Raw genomic sequence first — 23,808 nt, 5'->3', positions numbered from 1 at the left:
ATTTGCCATGTCATAACTCTGATTTTGGTTGGTGGAGTCACATCTTCCTTGGTTTTGGCACTTGTAGTGCAATCTTGCCCATTAGCCTAGTGTACTCGGTGTTTTGGCCTTTCATGCTAGCTTGTCTTGGCCATACTCCATGCACGTTTTGGCATTATTTTGACATGCTTTAAGACTGTTTTGAGTCATCTTGGTCCTTTGGGGCTTGCTTTGTATAGCTATAGTGCAAATGGCTTCACTAGTCTTGAGTTTTGAGGCTCGTAGCATGCTATATTCGTGATGTGTGCATGATATGGCATCATTTGGTACGTGATTTTAGAGCTTATATCTTTGCTATGCTTCCACTTAAATCACTCTTTCAATGCTTTTGAAAAGTTGAGCATTATGCCTTGTTTGTGAGCCAATACATGAGCTTATTGTTCTTGCCATCTATGCTACAAGTCTAGCATGTTTTTGCCACTATTTTGACCTGCCTTAGATCTGTTTTGAATGATTAGGATCATTTGAGCATTACTTAGTATGGTTGTAGTGTAAAGGGCCTTGACTAGCTTTGAGTTTCGAGGCTTTTAACATGTTGTGCATGTGATGTTTGCATGATGTGGCACCATTTACCATGTTATTTCAGAGCATATAGCCTTGCCATACTCTCATATAATTCATGCCTTCATTGTGTTTGAGAGTTGTGTTTAATGCCTAGCTTGCGAGCCAATACATGAGCATGTTGTTGTAGCTTTTGGTGCTTCATTTTCAACATGATTAGGCCACTATTTTGGCATGTTTAACCTCTGTCTGGGGTTGGTTTGGTCATTTGTGCTTAGTAGTGCATGCCTATAGTGTTATGCTCTTTGCTTGCTTCAATGCTTTTGGCTCTTAGCATGCATTGCATGCATTGTTGCATGATTTGATGTTGTCTAACATGTCATTTCAGTGCTGAAATACATGCCATTGCACTCCATTGCATGCCATCTTTCATTTGTTGTATCACTTTGAAAGATGTCTTAAGCCCTTTGTTGGTTTGAGCTCATGCTCAACGGCATGATGTTTCTTTCATGCTCAAGAAGCTTGTGGCTTGGTCCATCTTTCAAATTAGAGGACTTTCACTTTTGGACTTAATCAATTAAAGGATTAATTGGTAAGCTTAAAATATCTAAATAAAATTGGATCAAGTAAAACGTGTTAAGATAAGCATGTTGTTTGCATTGCATGTGTTTGGATCGGATGTTAATCCAAATATGGGGAATGAGACACGTTTCATACTTGAAGTGATGAAACGTGTCACGTTTCTTGGTCGCCGACGCCCCTGATTGTGCATGATAGGGTGGAGGCCTTTCGAGTCTTAGGTGTGCATGTACTAAGCTTGCACAAGCTTGATTCTTTGGCCACCATGCATTGAAAATGCTTGGTTGGCGGCTCGAGAGTCAAGTGTCATACTCCTTTGAGCTTGAGATATGATAAGGAGTGTGGAAGTGCATACATTTCCTTGCAAATATACTGTCTTGCCCCTGTCTGTGCTCTGTTACAGCAGTAGAGGGAATTTCAGCCCTCAAGGTATTCTTGAGATCAGAAAGAAGCAATATGGGAATCAGTGTACTTTTCAAAGGATCAACAGAGTGCAAACAGAGGCATCTTGAGGCAAGGCGGTGGATTTCCGAGAGGACGCAACTGAGCATGCATATCTCCCTTGCCCGCGAGGCCATTTATCGCTTTTGTTAGCTAGTTGTAGTTAATTACCTGTTTTGTAATTAATTTAGCTTAGTGCTTTGTAATATTCTAATTAGTTTTGATTAGCTAGTTATTCAATTTGGTTTGTAATAATTAATTAGCTAGAATAGTTAGTTAATTAGTTAGTTTGTAATAGTTAGCTTAATTAGCGTAGCTAGTTAGCTTTCATTTTATTCGGACCCTCCGTCCAGAGGACAAATGCTGTAATAAGTGTGCGTGTGTGTGTGAATGTCTTCCAACCCCACGTCTTTCTCCCTTTTATTTACCAGCTTTTGATGGTTAGTTTAAGGCATATTTCAATTAGCATACCTTATGCTTTGCATGCGTGCATCATTCATTCGTATTGCATGCACCGGGCTCGGCGCATTATTCAAACTGCATTGTATTTCAATTCCTATTTGAATACATGTATCAATCGTGATATCCGTGTGCCATCTTAGATAGTCGAGCCTACTCAGTTGCATTTTGCGTGTGTTGCATTAGGCATCTTAACATAGCTAGGATCATGCATTGATTTCTAATTAGTTTTCTTTTTTGGCTTGGAGTACACTGTAAGTGTTTACGCTTTAGCATACTGTATGAGATGTGCATGTTGCCATGTTAGCATGCTTGCCATGAGGCTATTTGCTTAACTGCTATAACTGCATGAATGCCTGTGGAAGAAGACTCCATTACTTGAATTGGAATAATTCATTGATTGTGAGTTTTAACCCCACTTTGCAGAGTGGCAAAATCATGTTGTTTTAAGCTCACTTGAGGGTGGCAAATCCGCGCTTTAGCCTACTTGCGAGTAGCAATTTCAAACCACTTTCGAAAAACAAACATAAGATGTTTTGTTCCAAATCGAGCGATTTAGTCTATACTTGTGTGCTGTGCGCATCTCATAGTAAGGTTAGCTAATAAACCGGAATAAGAACACACGTGTTTTCAAAAAACAACATATCATGTTAGTAGAGGCCGATCCTTTGATCGGGCGAGTGGGGGTGCTCATTTCATGACCTTCCCCCCTCGTACCCAAGTTCCCGAGCCGAGACAACTTTGGTGATGACGGACACGTGGCCTTAAGCACGAGTCAGAGTTTCCTAAAGTTCCCAAAACAAAATATTTAGGTGGCGACTCTGAAATCTGGCAAAACAGTCCATGTTTGGCGCTTTTTGATTCAAAATTGATTTTTCAAAACCAATTACTGGATTTGGACTCTTTGGTGATTTATCAGTCTTACATTGCACTTTGTGAGATTAGATTCAGAACCGTGACAGGAGTTCGAATTGTAGTAGCTAGAACCCAATTTGTCCCCTCGCGCGTGGAGGCAGTTGGGCGGTCTACAACTATCTTTGTAGGCATGGAAGATGTATACCACGTTACAAGTAAGTTGTCTTCCAGACTGCTTCGGCAATCGATGGATACATAGGGGAAAACCACCGAGCTCCAAGAAAAAAGAGGGATAGACAGAGGATTAGCGAATTCGACAAATCGATGGTGAATTTGCTCTCTTAGTTTGGATTCATCAGGTTCTGGCCAACTTCCCCAGCCAGTGGACCTGGAGGAAGAAGGAGCAACTGTGTCCTATGCAAAGGTTGGTGGGGTAGAGGAAAAAGTAGTTGTCCCATGCAAAAGATGGTGAGGCAGAAGAAGAGTTTCCAAGATCCATTTTTGCAAATGCTTGATCCAATGGTTCATAATTGGCAAACTTTAGGTCTAAAGGTTAGTACGCTGCGAAGGTTTCCATAACTTGCATAAATTGAGGCAGATAGGTGTAATCAATAAATGCATTGAGATTCTTTCGAGGCCTATAATCATCTTCCATAGACTCCTCGTATGCTCGATCAATGTAAGAAAAGGTTTGCTTGGCCATGAGGACAGTATTAGCCTTTTCGAATGCTCAGATAGTGGGAAATGTTCAAGGCATAGAAGAGAATTTAATGCAATACAAACATTGCAATGATTGACGTCGATTACAATTCTACGAAGATGTAAAGCCTATGCACGTCCTAGGGTAAAGTGTCTTGATCCACTAATATCACCAAGTATTGGGTATATTTGTGTGAGGGGTAATGTTGGCTGTATAATTTGTAAAAACCAATCACAATTCAACACGTGGCATAAATAGGGCAATTTGGGGAGTTAATACAAGTTGCCAACCATAGTCAAACACGTGTCAGCCCGTAATGATAATAATGGATCTGCGTAGCACTGGAACAATTGAGTGTTATAAAGTGATGTGGCCTAACAGCTACACACAAAGTTCAAATTCAAAATCAAGAGAGAAACCTAACTGCAAAGATGGCATAGTGGGATTGACTGTGAGAGAACATGTTCAACAATCATGGGAGGACATTTCGACAGTTAGAAAAGTTTAAATAGCAGAAAAGGCCCTAGAATGAGAGATCCAAACTCAAGTCAAAAAACCAATTTTATTTACTTTGTTTTCCCTTCCAGTTTTTACAGTTTTTTACATTTCTGTACTTCAAATTCCTATACTGCATTTCATTCATAGGAGTAGTTTCAAATAACTTATTACTGTAAACCTCTACGAGGCTAGGTCAGATCATTGTAAGTTTTTTATTTTACTTAATGAAATTCTGAAATTATTTTTCACTTAATTTTTATTAACTAAATTCTCCCAAACAAGCCACCGGTAAAAATCCTCTTCATTGAGGTTAAGAGTGTTGGAAATGGTAGAAAAATTCTGGGTAAAACCAGAATTTTTTTCTCAAGTTTGGTCTATTTTTTAGGTGGGCCCCGAGCGTCGATTTACTCGGGTCAAAGTGGTAACGCGTTCTATGCCGCGTTGTGATTCACGTGGTATATTTGGTTGCTCAAAACCATTACCGAGTGAATGGGAAATTGAAGCCAAAGTGTGCTCCATGGAAATGGAGTTTTGGTAGAAATTCCTTAAGGTTGTAAAATGGCTTGTCCCACATTGATTTGGTGGGAAGTTTTGAAAGGGTTTATAAGGCTTGGGTGAGATACTTGGGGTGTGCCCCAAGGGGTACCCAAGTGTTTTAGAGGGAGAGGTTATCGGCAAAATGGGCTAGACCCATTGGACCCAAAAATCACCACACATGCGCGCCGCCACCGCCGTCCAGTCGGGCGGGCTGGGCTTGGGCGCTGGTGCGTGGTGTGTGGTTGGGTTGGGCTTGTTCGGCCCAATACTAATATTTTTGAGCCAAAAACATTTGAATTTAATTTTATTTTTGGTAAAATAAAATCCAGAATTCAAATTAAACTGATTTGGATTTTCTGTACATCCAAACAGGGCCCTTCCCGTTTTCAAACAGGAATAAACTAGTTTGGAATTAGTGCACACCCAAACAAGGCCCTTCCCGTTTTTTGCTATCTGTTTGAATTATTAACAGATTCAAATCTGTGTGAATTCAAAACCAACAGGTATCATACCTGTTCAATTCAAAACCAAGAGCCACCTTTACATCTATAAATAAAACCACCCTCATTTGATGTTATTCATTTTTAGAAATTTCGTATTTCACCCCTGTTTATTCTATTCTTCATTTTGTTGCATTTTATTTCTGAAAGAAAGAGTGTAAACACTTAGTGTGTTCGTAAGGCAAACAATTTGCAGTGCTGCTATTGTTTGTGGTAGATCATTTCATCCTGGGAGATAGACGTCCAAATTCTGAAAGCACCGTGAAGAGGACGAATCTGTCTTAAGGACACAGTATTAAACACTAGACTTGATCAGAAAAGTTATTCAAATAAATTAACCAAGTAAGTTGTTTAATTTTATTCTGTTTTTATTTGTTTATTTAATCAGATTTTATTTTTATTTTTGTAACAAAAGAAAATCTGTGGTTTTATTTATTTATTTATTATTTCGAGTTTGATTTTTGTAATCAAAAAAATTCTCTCATTTTCTTTATTTCTTTATATTCTTGTTGTTGTTTTGTACACAACAAAATTTAATCTATTTAAATACAGTGAAGATTGTCCAACAATCTTAAGACAGAATCCTTTTTGGTATCTTTATTGTATTTAATTTTCTGTGTTTTCAAAGTAGTATTCTGGTTGAAAAACAAATAGTGATTTATGCTATTGGGCAGATAGTAGTAATATACTGTCTCTTTTCTTTAACAACTAGTAGTAATATACTGGTGTCATTAACAATTGTAGAATATTATTTGGTATTACAGAAAATTATTATGATATTTTATTTTTCTAGTTTTAGTAACAAGGAAAATAAAATTATTTTGTTGTTATAATTTATTTTCTGGTTTTAGTAACTAGAAAATTAATTTGTGTTTTAATTTGTTCTAATTTTTGTAATCAGATATTATGGCTACTACAACTGAAACTGCATCTGGCAGTGGTACTCCTATTGTTACACCTACATCTGTCTCTATCCAAAACCATGTTCATGTACCAATCAATCATGGAGAAAAATCGGAAAAATTTAATGGTACCGAGTTTAAGAGATGGCAGCAGAAGATGCTGTTCTATCTTACGACTCTTAATTTGGTCCGGTTTCTCCATGAAGAGGCTCCAGCACTTAAAGAGGGTGAAAGTGATCGGCAAGTTGTTGCCGCTGTAGATGCTTGGAAACATTCAGATTTCCTGTGCAGAAACTACATCCTGAATGGCCTTGACAATATTCTGTATAATGTATACAGTCCTCTGAAAACAGCAAAAGAATTGTGGGATTCTTTGGAGAAGAAATATAAGACAGAAGATGCCGGCACGAAGAAATTTGTCGTCGGTAAATTTCTGGACTTTGTAATGGTAGACTCCCAAACGGTAATTTCTCAAGTTCAAAGTTTTCAAATAATTTTGCATGATATTCATTCAGAAGGTATGTCTCTTAGCAAGTCATTCCAAGTCGCTACTTTAGTGGAAAAGTTACCACCGGCATGGAAAGATTTCAAAAATTATTTAAAACATAAACGTAAAGAGATGACTATGGATGAATTGATTGTAAGATTAAGAATTGAGGAAGATAACCGAAAGGTTGAAAAGAGGAATGGGAAAAATCCCATTGAGTCTAAGGCTAATGTAGTAGAACAAGTTCATAAACCACATAACAAAAAGAGAAAGTTTACTGGAGATGGTCCTAAACAAGGCGATAGTAGCAAGAAGTTCAAAGGAAAATGCTATAACTGTGGCAAAACTGGACATCAAGCTTCTGACTGCCGTCGCCCTAAGAAGGATCATGGAAGTACAAGTAAGAAGACCACCAACCAGGCCAATATAACAGAATTGGATTACATCTCTGACAGAGTGAATGACATCAACCTTTCTGCTGTGGTGTCTGAGGCTAACTTGGTTGGAAATCCCAAAGAGTGGTGGGTTGACACTGGAGCAACTCGTCACATATGTGCGGACAAGAAAATGTTCACTACCTACAATGGGGCTACAAATGGTGAACAACTTTTTATGGGAAATTCTTCTACTTCTACTGTGGCTGGACAATGGAAAGTGATCTTGAAGATGACATCAGGAAAAGAACTAACCCTCAACAACGTACTGCATGTACCTGACATCCGGAAGAATTTAGTTTCTGGGTCTTTGTTAAGCAAAAATGGTTTTAGACTTGTATTTGAGTCTGATAAATTTGTATTAACAAAGAGTGGTATGTATGTTGGTAAGGGATACATAAGTGATGGTCTCTTTAAGTTGAATGTAATGACAATTGTACCGAAAGTTGCTATGAATAAGAATAACACATCTTTTGTTTATATTCTTGAATCAAATTTATGGCATGGTAGATTAGGACATGTGAATTTTGATACTTTGCGTAGATTAATTGGTTTAGATCATATACCAAAGTTTGAAATTAATCATAATCATAAATGTGAAATTTGTGTAAAAGCGAAACTAACTAAGGCTCCATTTAAATCGGTTGAAAGAAAAACCGAACCTCTAGAATTAATTCATACTGATGTATGTGATTTAAAATTTATTCAAACTAGAGGAGGCAAAAAGTATTTCATAACATTTATCGATGATTATACAAGATATTGTTATGTTTATTTACTTAAAAGTAAAGATGAAACCTTAGAAATGTTTAAACTCTACAAAACAGAAGTTGAAAATCAACTTGGTAAAACCATTAAAATGGTTAGAAGTGATAGGGGTGGTGAATATGATGCACCATTAAATGAATTTTGTGCACAATATGGCATTATTTACCAAACTACAGCCCCTTATTCTCCACAGCAAAATGGAATTGCTGAAAGGAAGAATAGAACCCTAAAAGAAATGATGAATGCCATGTTACTAAGTTCAGGTTTACCACAGAACTTGTGGGGGGAAGCAATATTGTCTACTAATTATGTTCTTAATAGAATACCCCACAAGAAAACCAGCAGCACTCCTTATGAATTGTGGAAAGGTCGACCGCCTTCCTACAAATACTTAAAAGTGTGGGGGTGTTTGGCAAAAGTTGAAGTTCCTATTCCTAAAAAGACTAAGATTGGACCAAAAACAGTAGATTGTGTGTTTATTGGTTATGCTCAGAATAGTAGTGCATATCGGTTTCTGACTTATAAATCAGAAATACCTGATATAAATGTGAACACTATTGTAGAGTCAAGGAATGCTGTGTTTTTTGAACATGCCTTTCCTTATAAAAAAGGACAGGAATTAAATTCACCGAAAAGAACTTATGATTATACACAAAGTCAAGAGACTAATGACAATCAAACACAAGAGACTAGTAATGGTCTCGACCAACAGGATTTAACTGATGATGAACCAAGACGAAGTAAGAGAGCGAGAACATCAAAATCCTTTGGTCCAGATTTTCTGACATACTTGTTAGAAAATGAACCTCAAAGTTTTAAGGCAGCAATGACAGGTCCTGAAGCACCTTTGTGGAAAGAGGCTGTTAATAATCAAATTGAATCCATTATACAAAATCATACTTGGGAATTGGTGGATCTTCCACTGGGTTCTAAACCTTTTGGATATAAATGGATATTCAAGAGAAAAATGAAAGAAGATAGTTCAATTGACAAGTATAAAGCAAGACTTGTTGTTAAAGGTTACAGACAAAAGGAAGGTCTGGATTATTTTGACACATATTCCCCTGTGACAAGAATAACATCCATTCGCATGCTTATTGCTATAGCAGCGTTGTTTAATTTAGAAATACATCAAATGAATGTTAGGACAGCTTTCTTAAACGGTGATCTAAATGAAGAGATCTATATGGAGCAACCCGAAGGGTTTGTAGTATCAGGACAAGAAAAGAAAGTTTGTCGACTTGTAAAATCCCTTTATGGATTAAAACAAGCACCTAAGCAATGGCATGAAAAATTTGATCATGCAATGCTTACTAATGGGTTTAAGATAAACGAATGTGACAAATGCGTCTATGTTAAAAACACTGACCAAGGATATGTCATAGTTTGTCTTTATGTGGATGACATGCTTATCATTGGAAGCAGTCAAAACATGATCAAATCAACTAAACAGATGCTTAACAAAAGATTTGATATGAAAGATATGGGGGTCGCAGATGTTATATTAGGAATGAAAATTACTAAAACATCTGACGGATATGCATTATCTCAATCACATTATATTGAGAAAATTCTTGGTAAATTTATCAAGGATGATATGAATTTAGCTAGAACACCTGTAGCCGTCAATCTTTACTTATCGAAAAATAAAGGTGATGCAGTGTCTCAGTTAAAATACTCCCAAATCATTGGAAGCCTGATGTACCTAATGAATTGTACTCGTCCTGATATAGCTTATGCTATCAGTAAATTGAGTAGGTACACTAGTGACCCCGGAGAAAACCATTGGAAAGCGATCATTCGGGTTCTTAGATATCTAAGATTCACCCGTGATCTTGGTTTGAACTTTACTCGATATCCAGCAGTACTTGAAGGTTATTGTAATGCAAATTGGATATCGGATACTAAAGATTCAAAATCCACAAGTGGATATGTCTTTACTCTAGGAGGCGCTGCTGTTTCTTGAAAATCCATGAAACAAACTTGCATCGCACGATCCACAATGGAATCCGAGTTCATTGCTTTGGACAAAGCAGGAGAAGAAGCAGAATGGCTTCGTCACTTCTTAAAAGATTCCAATGTGGCCAAAACATGTGCCAGCTATTTGCATTCATTGTGATAGTCAATCTGCAATAGGCAGGGCACAGAATCATATGTATAATGGTAAGTCATGACATATTCGTCGTCGACATAATACCGTAAGGCAATTGTTGTCAAACGGAATAATCTCAATAGATTATATAAAATCTAAAGAGAATATTGCGGATCCGTTAACAAAAGGTTTGACAAAAGAGCTAGTGTATAGTTCATCGAAGGGGATGGGATTAAAGCCTATTACATAAGAGTCGTCATAATGGTAACCCTACTTACATGACTGGAGATCCCAAGAACTAAGTTCAAAGGGATAACTAAGTTATGTATGGCTCACCAGAAATCACCAAGGGATTAAAAATTCCCTACCCATTCCTAAGATGAGAGTGATATCTACAACATATGTTGTATGCAGGGGTATAAGGATAAGCTTTGCTTTTAATGATTACTTATATCTTGATTAAGGTATAAAATCAAGACGAGTATAAGGAGATACTCACAATAAGAATCACCAATATGAGTGTTGAACTAGGGCCGGTTCTATGAGAATGAAAAGGCTAAATTCTCTAGAAACATTTATGAAAACCAGGCGTGTTCAAGGCCAAAATGAACACAACAGTGAGAACCACGATGTGTTAGAAGATATTTTGTGTGAAATCTATTGTCTTGGCTTACACAAACGGCTGAACAATTCAAGACATCGCGTCCATTGGTTAGCCAATAAGTCCGATAGGTTATCACTAGGGAAGGTTCAAGGCCGAAAACTACCTATCCTGATGCAAGATATTTTCGACTTATACTCTTTCGTTAAAGTCTGCATATTGTTGCATTTCCGTTGTCATCAAATTCCATTTATGTGGGGGATTGTTGGAAATGGAGAATTTTTTTCTCAAGTTTGGTCTATTTTTTAGGTGGGCCCCGAGCGTCGATTTACTCGGGTCAAAGTGATAACGCGTTCTATGCCGCGTTGTGATTCACGTGGTATATTTGGTTGCTCAAAACCATTACCGAGTGAATGGGAAATTGAAGCTAAAGTGTGCTCCATGGAAATGGAGTTTTGGTGGAAATTCCTTAAGGTTGTAAAATGGCTTGTCCCACATTGATTTGGTGAGAAGTTTTGAAAGGGTTTATAAGGCTTGGGTGAGATACTTAGAGTGTGCCCCAAGGGGTACCCAAGTGTTTTAGAGGGAGAGGTTATGGGCAAAATGGGCTAGACCCATTGGACCCAAAAATCACCACACACGCACGCGCGCGCCGCCGCCGCCGTCCGTCTGTCCGGTCGGGCGGGCTGGGTTGGGCCTGGGCTTGGGCGCTGGTGCGTGGTGTGTGGTTGGGCTTGTTCGGCCCAATACTAATATTTTTGGGCAAAAACCATTTGAATTTAATTTTATTTTTGGTAAAATAAAATCCAGAATTCAAATTAAACTAATTTGGATTTTCTGTACATCCAAACAGGGCCTTTCCCGTTTTCAAACAGAAATAAACTAGTTTGGAATTAGTGCACACCTTGGTAAAATAAAATCCAGAATTCAAATTAAACTGATTTGGATTTTCTGTACATCCAAACAGGGCCCTTCCCGTTTTCAAACAGAAATAAACTAGTTTGGAATTAGTGCACACCCAAACAAGGCCCTTCCCGTTTTTTGCTATCTATTTGAATTATTAACAGATTCAAATCTGTTTGAATTCAAAACCAACAAGTATCATACCTGTTCAATTCAAAACCAAGAGCCACCCTTACATCTATAAATAGGACCACCCTCATTTGATGTTATTCATTTTTAGAAATTTCGTATTTCACCCCTACTTATTCTATTCTTCATTTTGTTGCATTTTATTTCTGAAAGAAAGAGTGTAAACACTTAGTGTGTTCGTAAGGCAAACAATTTGCAGTGCTGCTATTGTTTGTGGTAGATCATTTCATCCTGGGAGATAGACATCCAAATTCTGAAAGTACCGTGGAGAGGACGAATCTGTCTTAAGGACACAATGTTAAACACTGGACTTGATCAGAAAAGTTATTCAAATAAATTAACCACGTAAGTTGTTTAATTTTATTCTGTTTTTATTTGTTTATTTAATCAGATTTTATTTTTATTTTTGTAACAAAAGAAAATCTGTGGTTTTATTTATTTATTTATTATTTCGAGTTTGATTTTTGTAATCAAACAAATTCTCTCATTTTCTTTATTTCTTTATATTCTTGTTGTTGTTTTGTACACAACAGAATTTAATCTATTTAAATACAATGAAGATTGTCCAACAAAGAGAACTAAAACGCAATCGTCTGATAATTAGTTGTCAATTAATCTTTTGTAAGGACTGATCGATCCTTGCTGGCGCGCTTAAAATTACAATATTAACTTTTGAAAGCCAAAAAAGCCTACAAATATCTATTTATCATTTAATAGATAATTCACGAATAATGGGAGAAAAAACACATGTAATGCATGTGCACTGCCAGTAATATTTTAAAGGGTAAATTACACTGACACCTCCTAAGATTTTGTCCAATTACATCACATTTCTTGATGTTCTGAAAATTACATTCTCATTCCTGTGGTTAATAGTTTTATTTTGCAAACCCCCCTCCTTATATAAAAAATAACAACTCCTAATAGAAAAATAGAGAAAATTACATTGAAAAAAAAAAAAAAAAGAGTATAGCAAAGCAAGAAAAGAGAGAGTGCATGAGTTCAATATCTTTATTTTGTCTAAATAATTATAATGACAAAGGATTGGTGTAATTTCTCAAATGTCAGAGAGTGTATTAAATCCAAACCTCAAAGGGTGCAAGTGTAATTTACCATATTTTAAAAAAGACGATCACAATAAACCATATCTAACTTTATATTAATTCTGTACATCATCTATGTTTATGTAGGCACTACTTCACTTAAAATGTCATAAGATAAGTAACGTAAGAATTAGGTTGATTGAATATCAATAGTTACATGCAAGGATCACATTTAAAAATAATTATAAAAATAAAATAAAATAATAACAATAATAATGTGATTATGAGAATAGGCCGTCTTTTTTTTTTCTCTTTTTTTAAAAAAAAAACAAATGTGAGATATTTAATCGTATAAATGATGTATTGAATAAATCTTACAAAACAAACAATTTGAAGCAGAATAGCCCCCGCCAAAGGTACAATCAAGGCACAACAACAACTCCATTATTTCTTCTTCTTCTTCTCTTCTTCTTCTTCTTCTTCTTTTTTAAATGATCAACTCCATTTCTTCAAACAGTAAAGATTAGTCTATTTCATAAAATGGAGATGTTTGATTCGATCTTTTAAATGTTCTAATTCATATACTATTGTTTTTACTTTTCCTAATGAATATATCTAATGAGGAGCCAAGTCCATATTGGAATCACTATTCAATCAAATATAAAATAACTACCATTTTTGCTAAAATTCAGATCTTCTCTCTTCTTTTCATGTATCATTCTTTTTTTTCTTAAATTTTATTGATTTATAAGAATATATTTACTGACATGGGCAACATTTTAAACCAATAAAATGTTAGGGGAACATAAAAAGAGGAAGAGATCTTACTTCTCTTTACTAGATAAATTTTTTTATTGATTTATAAGAATATATTTACCGGCATGTTCAACATTTTCAACCAATAAAATGTTAGGGGGACATAAAAGAGGAGATCTTACATCTCTTTACTAGATAATGCAATCCTAGGTTTGAAATTTTCTTGGTTCAATTTCTAAACTAAAAGCATACAAGAGGCAAGTTAGAAAGGAAAAGGATCTTGCAATTGTGCTTGCTTCTTGTTTCCCACAGGCAATGATGGAAAAACAATGGCAAAAAGAAGTATCATAGGCAACAATTGTAACAAATAAACCAAGAACCGAAAAAAATAACATTTGTAGAAACTCTGTTTGGATCTTCAACTCAGAGATGGACGTACCATTAGTGAAAATGCAACCCATGGCCGCTATCGTCACATGAGCTTTTGCTGCAACTGCTCGTGGTCGTGGTCGTGGTGCTGTAGTCATGAGGAGAAGGTACATTCGAAGCAGCTTTTGCAGTACTAGCAATGCCGAGACACAAGGCCTCACCTAATGGTCCACCAGGTGGTGAACCCATCCACGGAACAGGATTAAGCAGCCACTGAGATTTGAAACCCCCATCACCACTTTCACTCTCTCTTTCGAGATCCCTCATCATCCCAGAAACACCCATTTGGTCATTTGCACTTTCTTCAATTCTATTATCAGCACCCGACATTGAAAGAGTAAGAGATGATAATGGAAGATTCCTCCTGGTTGAAGGAACAGAGCACTTGCTGATTTCATGATCTATCTCCTCTCCCTCTGCTGATGACCAAGCATCAATGAAACGCCTAGTAGTAGTACTAGTAGTAGTCTGTGTTTGGTTAGTATTTAATAAACCTCCAAGTAATGATGAGGAACAATGTTCATTAGGTGGTTTATTTTGAAATCTTTGGCCATCCTCCATATCAATGTAAGAGTTCGCGTTCATTGATTGTTGTCGTTGTTGTTCTTCCTCGTAATGCTGTTGAAAAACAGACACATTTCTGTTATTATGCTCGTCCTCGTTGTAACTCTTCAATCCTCCTTCCCCTGATGATGATGATTGCATCAGTTGCTGCCATTGTTGGTTCAAATTACAACTTGGGATTGGGTCCCCTTTCATGAACCACTCCGTGCACCTTCATTGATCACAAATACAAACACAAATCAAATTGTACTGATTTACTTAATAGAAAATGAGTAGGCTATTTGACTATGTAAGACAATTCTCTCTCATCTTCTATAATCATTAGTTAATCATCTTTTTTATAATCATTAGTTAATCATCTTTTTTATAAGTGTAAAAAGTAGGTATAAAAAATATAGACAATGAATTTGTATATCGTTTTCATACAGAGAATATATATTACACTCACAAACTTTATACTTTATAAAACTAATGTGGCCCCTAAATTGCATCCATCGTGTCAATTTGTAATACAAAAAATGGCATCATTCCATAAATAAAGGTTAGTCATTTAATATCAAGCTGTTGTCACATTCATTTACATAGAAATTTCTTTGTTTGTGTAGTGTTAAAAGTTGATGCACTTCACACATAAAAGATAAGAACAATGAAATGACCAATACATAATAAATGAAATCAGGGAAACTAATGTTAAGAAAACGGAAAATGAAATCCCTTGTATTTATTCAATTTTGATTGGTAACCAAATAAACATAGAATTTTTATTTTTTATTTCCTCTGCACTTCACACCTCAACAATGAAAGTTTACTAAATTTCTTTCATTTTATTTACTTTTTTTTTTTTTTTTAACAAATTCAATAAACAAAGAATGCATAATATAATTTGGGTTGTAAGAAACAGATGGAAAATTTGAAAGCAAAACATACCTGGGTTGGGCATGGGTTGCACCAGAGAGCAAGGTAGGGATGTGAAAGATGGGCTTTTGATAGGGGTGAGCAGTTTTGTTAGTAGTAGAAAGGTTGACAAGTGGGTGGGTGTTAGTGGTGTTGCTGTTGGTTTGGGTGTTGTGGGGTTGTAATTCCACAGGCTTTCTTGAACGGGGTCTAGTTTTGTGGGCGTGTCTCTCACAGTACTTCTGATACGGTGCCACATCTCTCGAACACCGCCACTTCTTCCCATCTGTCCTCCTACACCTCCAAGGCTCTGGATCTGAGCTTCTTGAAAATTTCAAATCCAAACCACTCACTGCAAACAAAGCAAACAACACAGACAAACTGTATTTATTGCCTACAAAAGAACCCACTAAAAAATTATATAGTATAAATAATTGTTAAAACCAAAAGGGGCAAAATTTATGTTAGATTAGAAACCATAGTGAGAGATTTATTGGAAAAAGAAGCCCATCCCAGATGAGAAAAGTCAAAAAGTAAATTGGAAAATGAATAGACAGACATAAATGAAACAAAGTAATAATGATAGTATGAAGTAGAGAAAGCCAAAAAAAAAAAAAAAAAAAAAAGAGAGAGCTTACTGTTGGATTGGGAATGGGAAGAGGGAAGTGGTGATGGGGATTTGGTAATGGGCAGAAGGAGCTCAGGAGGAACAGGGATAGAGGCCATGATGTACTTGTAGATGTTGGTCTGTCTCTCAAGCTCTTGCCTCTGAGAGGCTGTGAAAGGAACTTTAGCAGGAGCTTCCATGCCACCTCCTCCTCCTCCTCCACCACCTCTTCCTGCAACCAAATATCAAATTAAAAAAAATAAATTAATCAACCACCCCTTTTTTCTGCCTTGAGTAAAATGAAAAAGTCACTACAGTATAGATGGATTAAATTAAAGAGTAGTGACACTTTGGAGAGAGAGAGAGAGAGAGAGAGATTACCTGAGGAGGAGGATTTGAAAAAAGAATCAGAGGCAAAAGGATGAAAAGTCCTTGGCACTACTAGTGCAGCAGCAGCACCACCAGAAACAGAAGCGTCACCGACAACATCGTATATATCGCTTAAACATGCCAGCTGGTTGTTGTTACTTAGGTTGTAATAAATGGGCCCACCACTACCACTGCCGCTACTACCGCCATCACCACCGAAACCAACGCCACCCATGCTATCAGAAAGAGAAGCATCAGCATTAAGATGATGATAAGGAAGAGGGGGATGAGGTGTCTCCATCATCGTTCTACTAGGGAAGGATTCAGTGTGTTGCATCCTCAGACCCAACCCAACATCACACTCTGATGCGGATGCTGATGCTGATTTCTCCGTACCATCCTCCAACCCACTCGTATTTCCGTTCCCCATCTTCACAACACCACCCATTCAATTCAAAGTTTCAAAACCCCTCAAAACCCAATATTATATATATATATATATATTGGAACCCCAGTCTTCTTTTAATCCACCGCAACCAACTCTGGTTTCCCAATATTTAAAAATAATTTATCTTTTATTTTTTTATCACATTATTTTTTTATTTTTTTATATATTTTTTAAAAATAAAAATAAAAAATATATATATTTAGATCCTTCTAAACCATCTTTAAATAGAATAGAATGCATGAGCCATTATTATTATTTTTTTAAATTTGGTGCCGCCATTTTCAGCCAAAATGGGTTTTGGTTTTGCTTCCTATGCTTCCAACATTCGCACCGCTTACGGAATAAAGACAAAACCCGTAAAAGTTGGTCCCCCCTTTCTTTTTTCCATATAGCATTAATTTTTTTTTTAACATAAAAAAGAGGTGCTCCTTGGACTCATTTTTGTGGAGCCAGTGTCACTTCACGCACAACAGTTGTGCGCCTTGTGAAACTTATTTCGGATTTTAAAAGTATTAAGAATTATATATTTATAAAAAATTAAATTAATCAAATATTAATAATTTGTTTATTAAATAACATCTTTATATAAAAAAAACAAATATATATGTATCAAACTAAATACAAATATTATTTGATGAATATGTTATTGATATCCGATCAATTTGATTTTTATAAATATATTGTTCTCAGTATTTTTAAAATTTTTAATGATTCGGATCATTAAAGTAAGACTCGAAATAAATTTCACGGATTACACAACAGTCACGCACAGCAGTGACATTATGGCTCCGTTTGGGAAGAAAAAAGCCAGGCTTTTTTGGTTAAAATAGTCACAAAAAATAAAATAGGCTATTTTAGTCACAAAAAACAAAACATCAAATCCAACCCATAATCATTACAATCATCTCTCACAAAAAAAGCCAAAAAAGTCAAAAAAATCAAAAAATCCTTCCCAAACCAGGCTAAAATAACCCAAGCTAAAATAGTTAAAAAGTCAAAAAATTAAAAAGTCAACCCACCTCCCAAACGGAGGCTATATCCCATTTTTATAACCCCTACATTCCGATATTATGGTTAGATTTATTTTAATTCAAAATAAAGGACCCATCATCGAAATAAATAAAGAATGTGTTAACTCTAAACATGGGGTAAAATCGTGAACGTAATGCAATACATTCAATTTCACCAAATAAATAAAACGTTAATTGTAATTTTAAGGCTTCGTTTGGCAAGTAATTATGTTAGCTTAAAAGTTAAAAAGTTATTAAAAAAATTGAAAAGCCTATAACGTATATCAAAAAGTCAAAGATTCTATTTTTTTTTTTTTTTTGCATATCTTTTCGTAAAAAGTCAAAAAATCACTTCAAACGTACAAGTTTTTTTACCTCATATTTTAACTAAAAAATTAAAAAATTAATAAAATAATATATTCCCAAACGAGGCCTAAGAATCGAATTCTCCTCACTTATATTAAAGGCATTATCCTTTCCATGCCACTAGGGGTGTGCATAATACCGCCAAAACTGCCGAAACTGCACCGAACCGCACCGCCAAGGCAAATTCGTTATTCTTTTTGCCAATCGAATCGCCAGTTTTTGGTAAGAAAAATGGCAAATTCTAGTGACACTTTTATCAATCCGTCGGTTTCTATTTTTCTTCCAAACCGCACCAACCCGCACCGCTATTAAATCATGTTTTATAAGATTCTAAAAATTCTTTTTTACTTAAGTTTGCTTGTTCTTCTATACCTTAGAATATAGTATTATATTACTGCTCGAGGGGAATTCAAGATGTCAGTAATCCAAAATAAAGTTGGATTCCAATTCACTTTTCAATCTTTTTTTTTTTTTTTTCTGGCCATGTTGCAAACTTGCATCAGCTCACTTTTCAATCTAAATACTTTTCAACAGTAAACATTTTCAATATATTGTAAAACCTGAATGATATTAATTTTATGTATTGTATTTGATCATTGTAGCTTCCACAGATGATTGTAATGAACTGATGGCACAGTCGTTTATATTATTATGTTGTTGCTACACTTGCTGCATCAGAAGAAAGCTTCGCAAGATGCTTAACATCACGGTATCTCTCGTCTTTTTTTTATTCTTTGATTTAAGTTTTGTAATTTGAGTTATATTTTTCATAAACCGCCAATCTGTCCGAACCGCCAAGGCAAATCTGTCATTATTTACCAACTAAACTGTCGATTTTTTATAAGGAAAATAACGAATTCTAGTAACACTTTTATCAATCCACCACCTACTATATGATTTCTATTTATCTCTCAAATTACACCGACCCACACTGCACACACCCCTACATGCCACTACCACCCCAATGGTGTTCCCTCTCCTCTTTCTCACATACACGCACTCTCTCCCAGAAAGCTTAATAATAATACCACATTGTCATACATGCATATTAATTGATAATATTATGTGTGAATGATAAGATGTCACCGTTATTATAATTTTTTTTTTTTCTACACACGAATGTGCTTTTTTTTTTTTTTTTTTTTTTTGGAGTGTTTTAAGAACTTGATTGGAAGTTAATTTTTAATTTTTTAATTTATTTTGAATCACATTATTTTTTTATTATTTTATTTTTTTAAATTAAAAAAAATAAAAAAATAAACTTCTAATTAACTTTTCAAAATAAACCTTGTAATTCGGGCTACAGTCTCAATGCAAGGAATAAATAAACAAATCGTTTGATGCGATTACGAGTAAGGCTGTATTAAATATTGCTCAATCAATTAAAATTACACCGATTTGTATTAATTCACATCGTTCTATTTGCTAATCATAGTTTAAACTTTAAATTTATAATTCGTCTTTGAAACCATTATGTTATGTAATAGTTAAATCATATATATTTTTTAATCTATAATAAAATATCAAAGTAAAAATAAGCGTGAAAGAGATTTAATATGTGAAATTTATTACAAATTAATAGTTATGCATATGAAAAATATTATACAAATTATTAGTATTATATATTACACAATACTTGATAATTAGTTATAATATTTTTTAATCCGTCAATCCATTTAAAATTACTGAAATCATAATTTATCAATCTATCAATTCGTTAATTCTTCATTTAATTTATAATTTTCCTTTCAAATGGTCCGAATTACAGTCTGCACATCCTTAATTACGAGAGGATAGACTTGGAAATTACACGATGACCGAGCAGTTTTGGGTCGGAAATAGTCAACGAGAGATTGTTGTTCATTGGCTGTGACTTTTGTGGAGTGAAAGCTACTGTCGTGTTAGGAGATGCTACCAATTTTTTTTTTTTAAACTCTCTGACTGACTGGGAGTTTTTGAGTTGACGGTCTCCGTCAAGGAAAGTCGCTTTCCGTTATACACGCCGTTTGCTGCATTGGGAGTTGTGTTGTTTTGGGGGGAGGTCCACTGGGCTTTCGTGTGTGGATCAGTGGGGACCAGGACTCTGTCAGGCTTTCCATGGGCTCGGCTATGGTGAGTCCCTCCATGTACATCTTTTTTATTAGGTGGTTCAACCCACACCACTCGATGGCCTCACTGGGGCACTCTATCTACATATCAAGATGTCCTAGTAATTGAGCTTCATTGCACCTGATTTTTTCTTCACTATTTGGTTAAATTACACTAACACCCTCCAAAGTTTCTATTTAATACAGATTTTCTAGTCACGTTTAAAGAATTAAACTTATTCACTTATCAAATTAAAAGGACATTTTTCTCTCTTAATACATATAAAATAATAAAATAATATTAATATTTTATTCATGTCATTTCAAGATAAACAACAATCATCTTCTTTGGTTTCACAAAAAAGAAAAATATTTTTTTATTTTATTTTTGGTGTTCTTTTTATTTATACTGATTTTTTTAAACATATTTTAAACAATTTTTTATTTTATTTTTTAGATACACCTAATCTACATATATTTAAGAAGTATAATATTTTGTGATTTTTTTTTTAAATTCACCAAATATAAAAAATATATAAAATACAAAAATTCAGTAATACTGTAATAAATGTGAATGACAGTGTTTGGTAATACTGTAATAAATATGGGTGAATAGGCAAGAAAGGAAAATGTTGGAGGAAATAAAAATAAAAAATTCTATTCATATATAAAAATTTATACAAAAAATATTATAAAAATGTTGTGATAGTGATATAGTTGTAAATGTAAATCATGTTTATGGATGTTTTGTTTTATGTTTGTATATAATCACTTAATAAGAATATGTTCACGTAGAATTTAATGATAGAAAATTATAGAATGTAGTCATAATGAAAAAAAGAATAAATGGTAAGAAAAAAAGTAAAATGGTCATTTAAAAAATTTTAGGGCATGATATTAGCAATTCAAGAGACAATTTGTAATGAGTTTATAACCATCAGAGATGAGAATGTAATTTTTCAAATATAAGAGGATCTATATAAAATAAAAACCTTAGAGGTGTCAGTGTAATTTACACTTTCTATTTTGAGTTTATTACAATTTATATATGTCTTAACTATTGTCAAATTAATTATTTAGTTCATAAACTATCAATTGAGTTTATTCAGTCTATAAATATATAAATCAAAATTTATTTCGTTCCTAAACTATCGATTGTAACTATTAAGCCTGAAAGTATTTAATTTAAACATATTTAGTCCTTAAAAGGATTACAAAAATAAAATATATGTCCATAAATATTATCAATTAGTAAAAAAATCCTGCCTAATTAAGTTTTTATTGCCAAAAACAAAAAAAAAATCTTAAAATTTTATGATGTCTTTAAAAAACATTTTATTTCATTTTATTTAAATAAATATTAAAATCTGATTTCTCAACAATAAAATTATAGGGTAAAATTCACTCAACTCTCTTGTGATTTTGCCTCAAAGCACTTGATTCAAACAAAGGCATAGACCTCAGTTACAGTTTTAGACCAAAGTGCTAACATTAATTTTCCATTAAATATAACAAAAGGTGCATTACACTCTCTCAAATTGAGAGTGGACGATTCAAAAGTCCGAAGTCAAAATAAAAAATTTAATCAAATATCAGTAATACTCTCATATTCATCTTCTTCTCCAAATTAAATCTTAATCATAATCAAACCCTAACCCTAATTGTCATCTTTTATATATATAATAAAAAACATAATTAATAATAATTAATTTAAAATGCTATTAAATGAGAAATTTGTTTAAAAAATAAATAGTAGATTAAGGTAATTTTATGGTAATAAATTAGAGTAATAAGGTTAATTTATGGTTTAATATATATATATATATATATGTAAACATCAAAATTAAAAATTATATTAAGGTAATTTTATGATTTAATTTTATGGTAATAAATTAACATATTTAGGTTAATTTAAGTTGTTAAATATATATTTATATGTATAATTTTAAATTTGATTAAATAAGGTAATTTTTATAACTAGGGTGCTTGGTTTAATTTATGATTTAATTTGTTAAATATATATATTCATATGTTTAATTAAAAATTTTATTAAATAAGGTGATTTTATGGTAATAATTATGGTATTTAGTTTAATTTATGATTTAATTAGTTATATATATACTTATTTTAAAATTTTAGTAAATAAGAGATTAGATTAAAAATAAAAAATTAGATTAAGATAATTTTATGAAAATAAATTAAGATGTTTAGGTTAATCTTATGGTTTAATTTATGGTAATTTTATGTTTAATTAAAAATGTTATTAAATAAAAATTCGGTTAAAAATTAAAAATTAGATTAATATAATTTTAGGATAATGAATTATGACGTTTAGTTTACTATGATTTTATTTGTTAAATATATATGTGATATAGATAGAAAATTATATGTATTAAAGAAGAGAAACAAAAAATATACCATAAGGGTATTTAGGTAATTTTATCTTTATTTTTAACAGATTTAACTTTGCACTTTAGTCCGAAATCATAAAGGGGTTCTTTTGCTTATATTTGAACTATAAGGAGGTAACGTACTTCGAAACAAAATCACAAAAGGATAAACTGAATTTTGTTCGAAATTATACGTGTATTATATATATTGAAAAAATAGAATTAGATAATTTTAATAATAATAATTTGCTACAAATAATAATAGAATAAAATAATACATTAATTAAGTTTTAAAAAGAACTTAGCAAAACATATATTACCCTTAATTGTATTCTTTAATTTTCTTATCTATATGCTATCATAACTTTGGAACCATACCTCCCTACACCAATATCTCTCTCGGCAATTTTTTTTATTTTTCTTTACTTCTTTCACCTTACGAGCACCACCAGCCACCTTCAAATCCAACAACCACGACCTCTTTCTTTTCTTTTCCTTCCCTTCTTTTCCCTTCTTCTTCTTCTTCTTCTTCAATGGCAGTAGCCAGCAGCTGCTTCGATTTATATGGTCGCTAATGCGACTACTCTGCTTTTGAAAATGCAAACTTTGGGTTTGTTTGGGGAGTGAGTTGGCTTTTTTACTTTTTGGCTATTTTAACTATTTTAGCTTGGGACTAAAAAGCATGGTTTGAGAAGGGCTTTTAGTTTTTTTTTGGCTTTTTTGACTTTTTTGTAAAAGAAAGAATGTAATGATTATGGTTTGAATGTGATGTTTTGTCTTATTGAGTTAAAAAATTTATTTTATTTTTTGTGACTAAAATAGTCAAAAAGGCCCCAAGTTAGGCTTCCGAAACGAAGCCTATAGGATTGAAATTAGCGACATAAACTAGTATGTTTTATAGAGGTGTTGAAAATGTGAGTGCTCCAATGTATATATGGTGGCTAACATTGCATGTGTTGGTATTTTTCCATAATAAAATTAAAATATATATATATATATATATATATCTAAAGTAAAATAAAATAGAAATGACAAAATAATTTTTTTTTATTAAAGAATGAAATAAAGAATAAATTATAAAATTAAAAATATAGGAATGAACTAGATTAAATAATGTAACATATTACAAAACGAATTCACATAGACATACAAAATAATATATAAGAAATATTTTAAATTTAAAAGTTGAAGAACAAAAGATAAGAGACGCAAATCAAAACTTGTGTGATATCATAGTTCCTTAAAAAAGATTCACCTCCTTTTGATGGACGCTGGAGATATACCAACGTCTGTCTCTCAGGATACAATGATTGAAACCAGCTCATGCAAAAGCACCTTTTGAATAGCTTCAGCGAATTTA

At 33.6% G+C, this 23,808-nt stretch overlaps 1 protein-coding gene across 1 annotated transcript; it reads right to left on the bottom strand.

Moving 5' to 3' along the window:
* Positions 1-13,480: 13,480 nt before the first annotated feature.
* Positions 13,481-16,623, bottom strand: LOC114316441 (growth-regulating factor 8). Its single transcript, XM_028263101.2, has 4 exons — positions 16,160-16,623; positions 15,810-16,010; positions 15,205-15,523; positions 13,481-14,488 (listed from the first exon to the last, which is right to left on the bottom strand). Exons 1-4 carry the CDS (start codon positions 16,593-16,595, stop codon positions 13,726-13,728), a joined length of 1,719 nt encoding a protein of 572 aa, XP_028118902.2. The 5' UTR covers positions 16,596-16,623; the 3' UTR covers positions 13,481-13,725.
* Between the last annotated feature and the right edge of the window lie 7,185 nt (positions 16,624-23,808).

This window comes from Camellia sinensis, chromosome 4 (assembly GCF_055761805.1).
Source record: "Camellia sinensis isolate YWXY chromosome 4, ASM5576180v1, whole genome shotgun sequence".
NCBI classification, from domain to species: Eukaryota; Viridiplantae; Streptophyta; class Magnoliopsida; order Ericales; family Theaceae; genus Camellia; species Camellia sinensis.
Note: the sequence above shows the minus strand (reverse complement) of the source record. Positions and strands in the feature narration are given on the sequence as shown.

Coding starts and splice junctions, on each gene's coding strand:
- LOC114316441 (XM_028263101.2), bottom strand. CDS start 16,595: ATGGGTGGTGTTGTGAAGATGGGGAACGGAAATACGAGTGGGTTGGAG. Junction 16,011..16,159: donor TTTCAAATCCTCCTCCTCAG/GTAATCTCTCTC, acceptor ATTTGGTTGCAG/GAAGAGGTGGTGGAGGAGGA. Junction 15,524..15,809: donor TTCCCATTCCCAATCCAACA/GTAAGCTCTCTC, acceptor CTTTGTTTGCAG/TGAGTGGTTTGGATTTGAAA.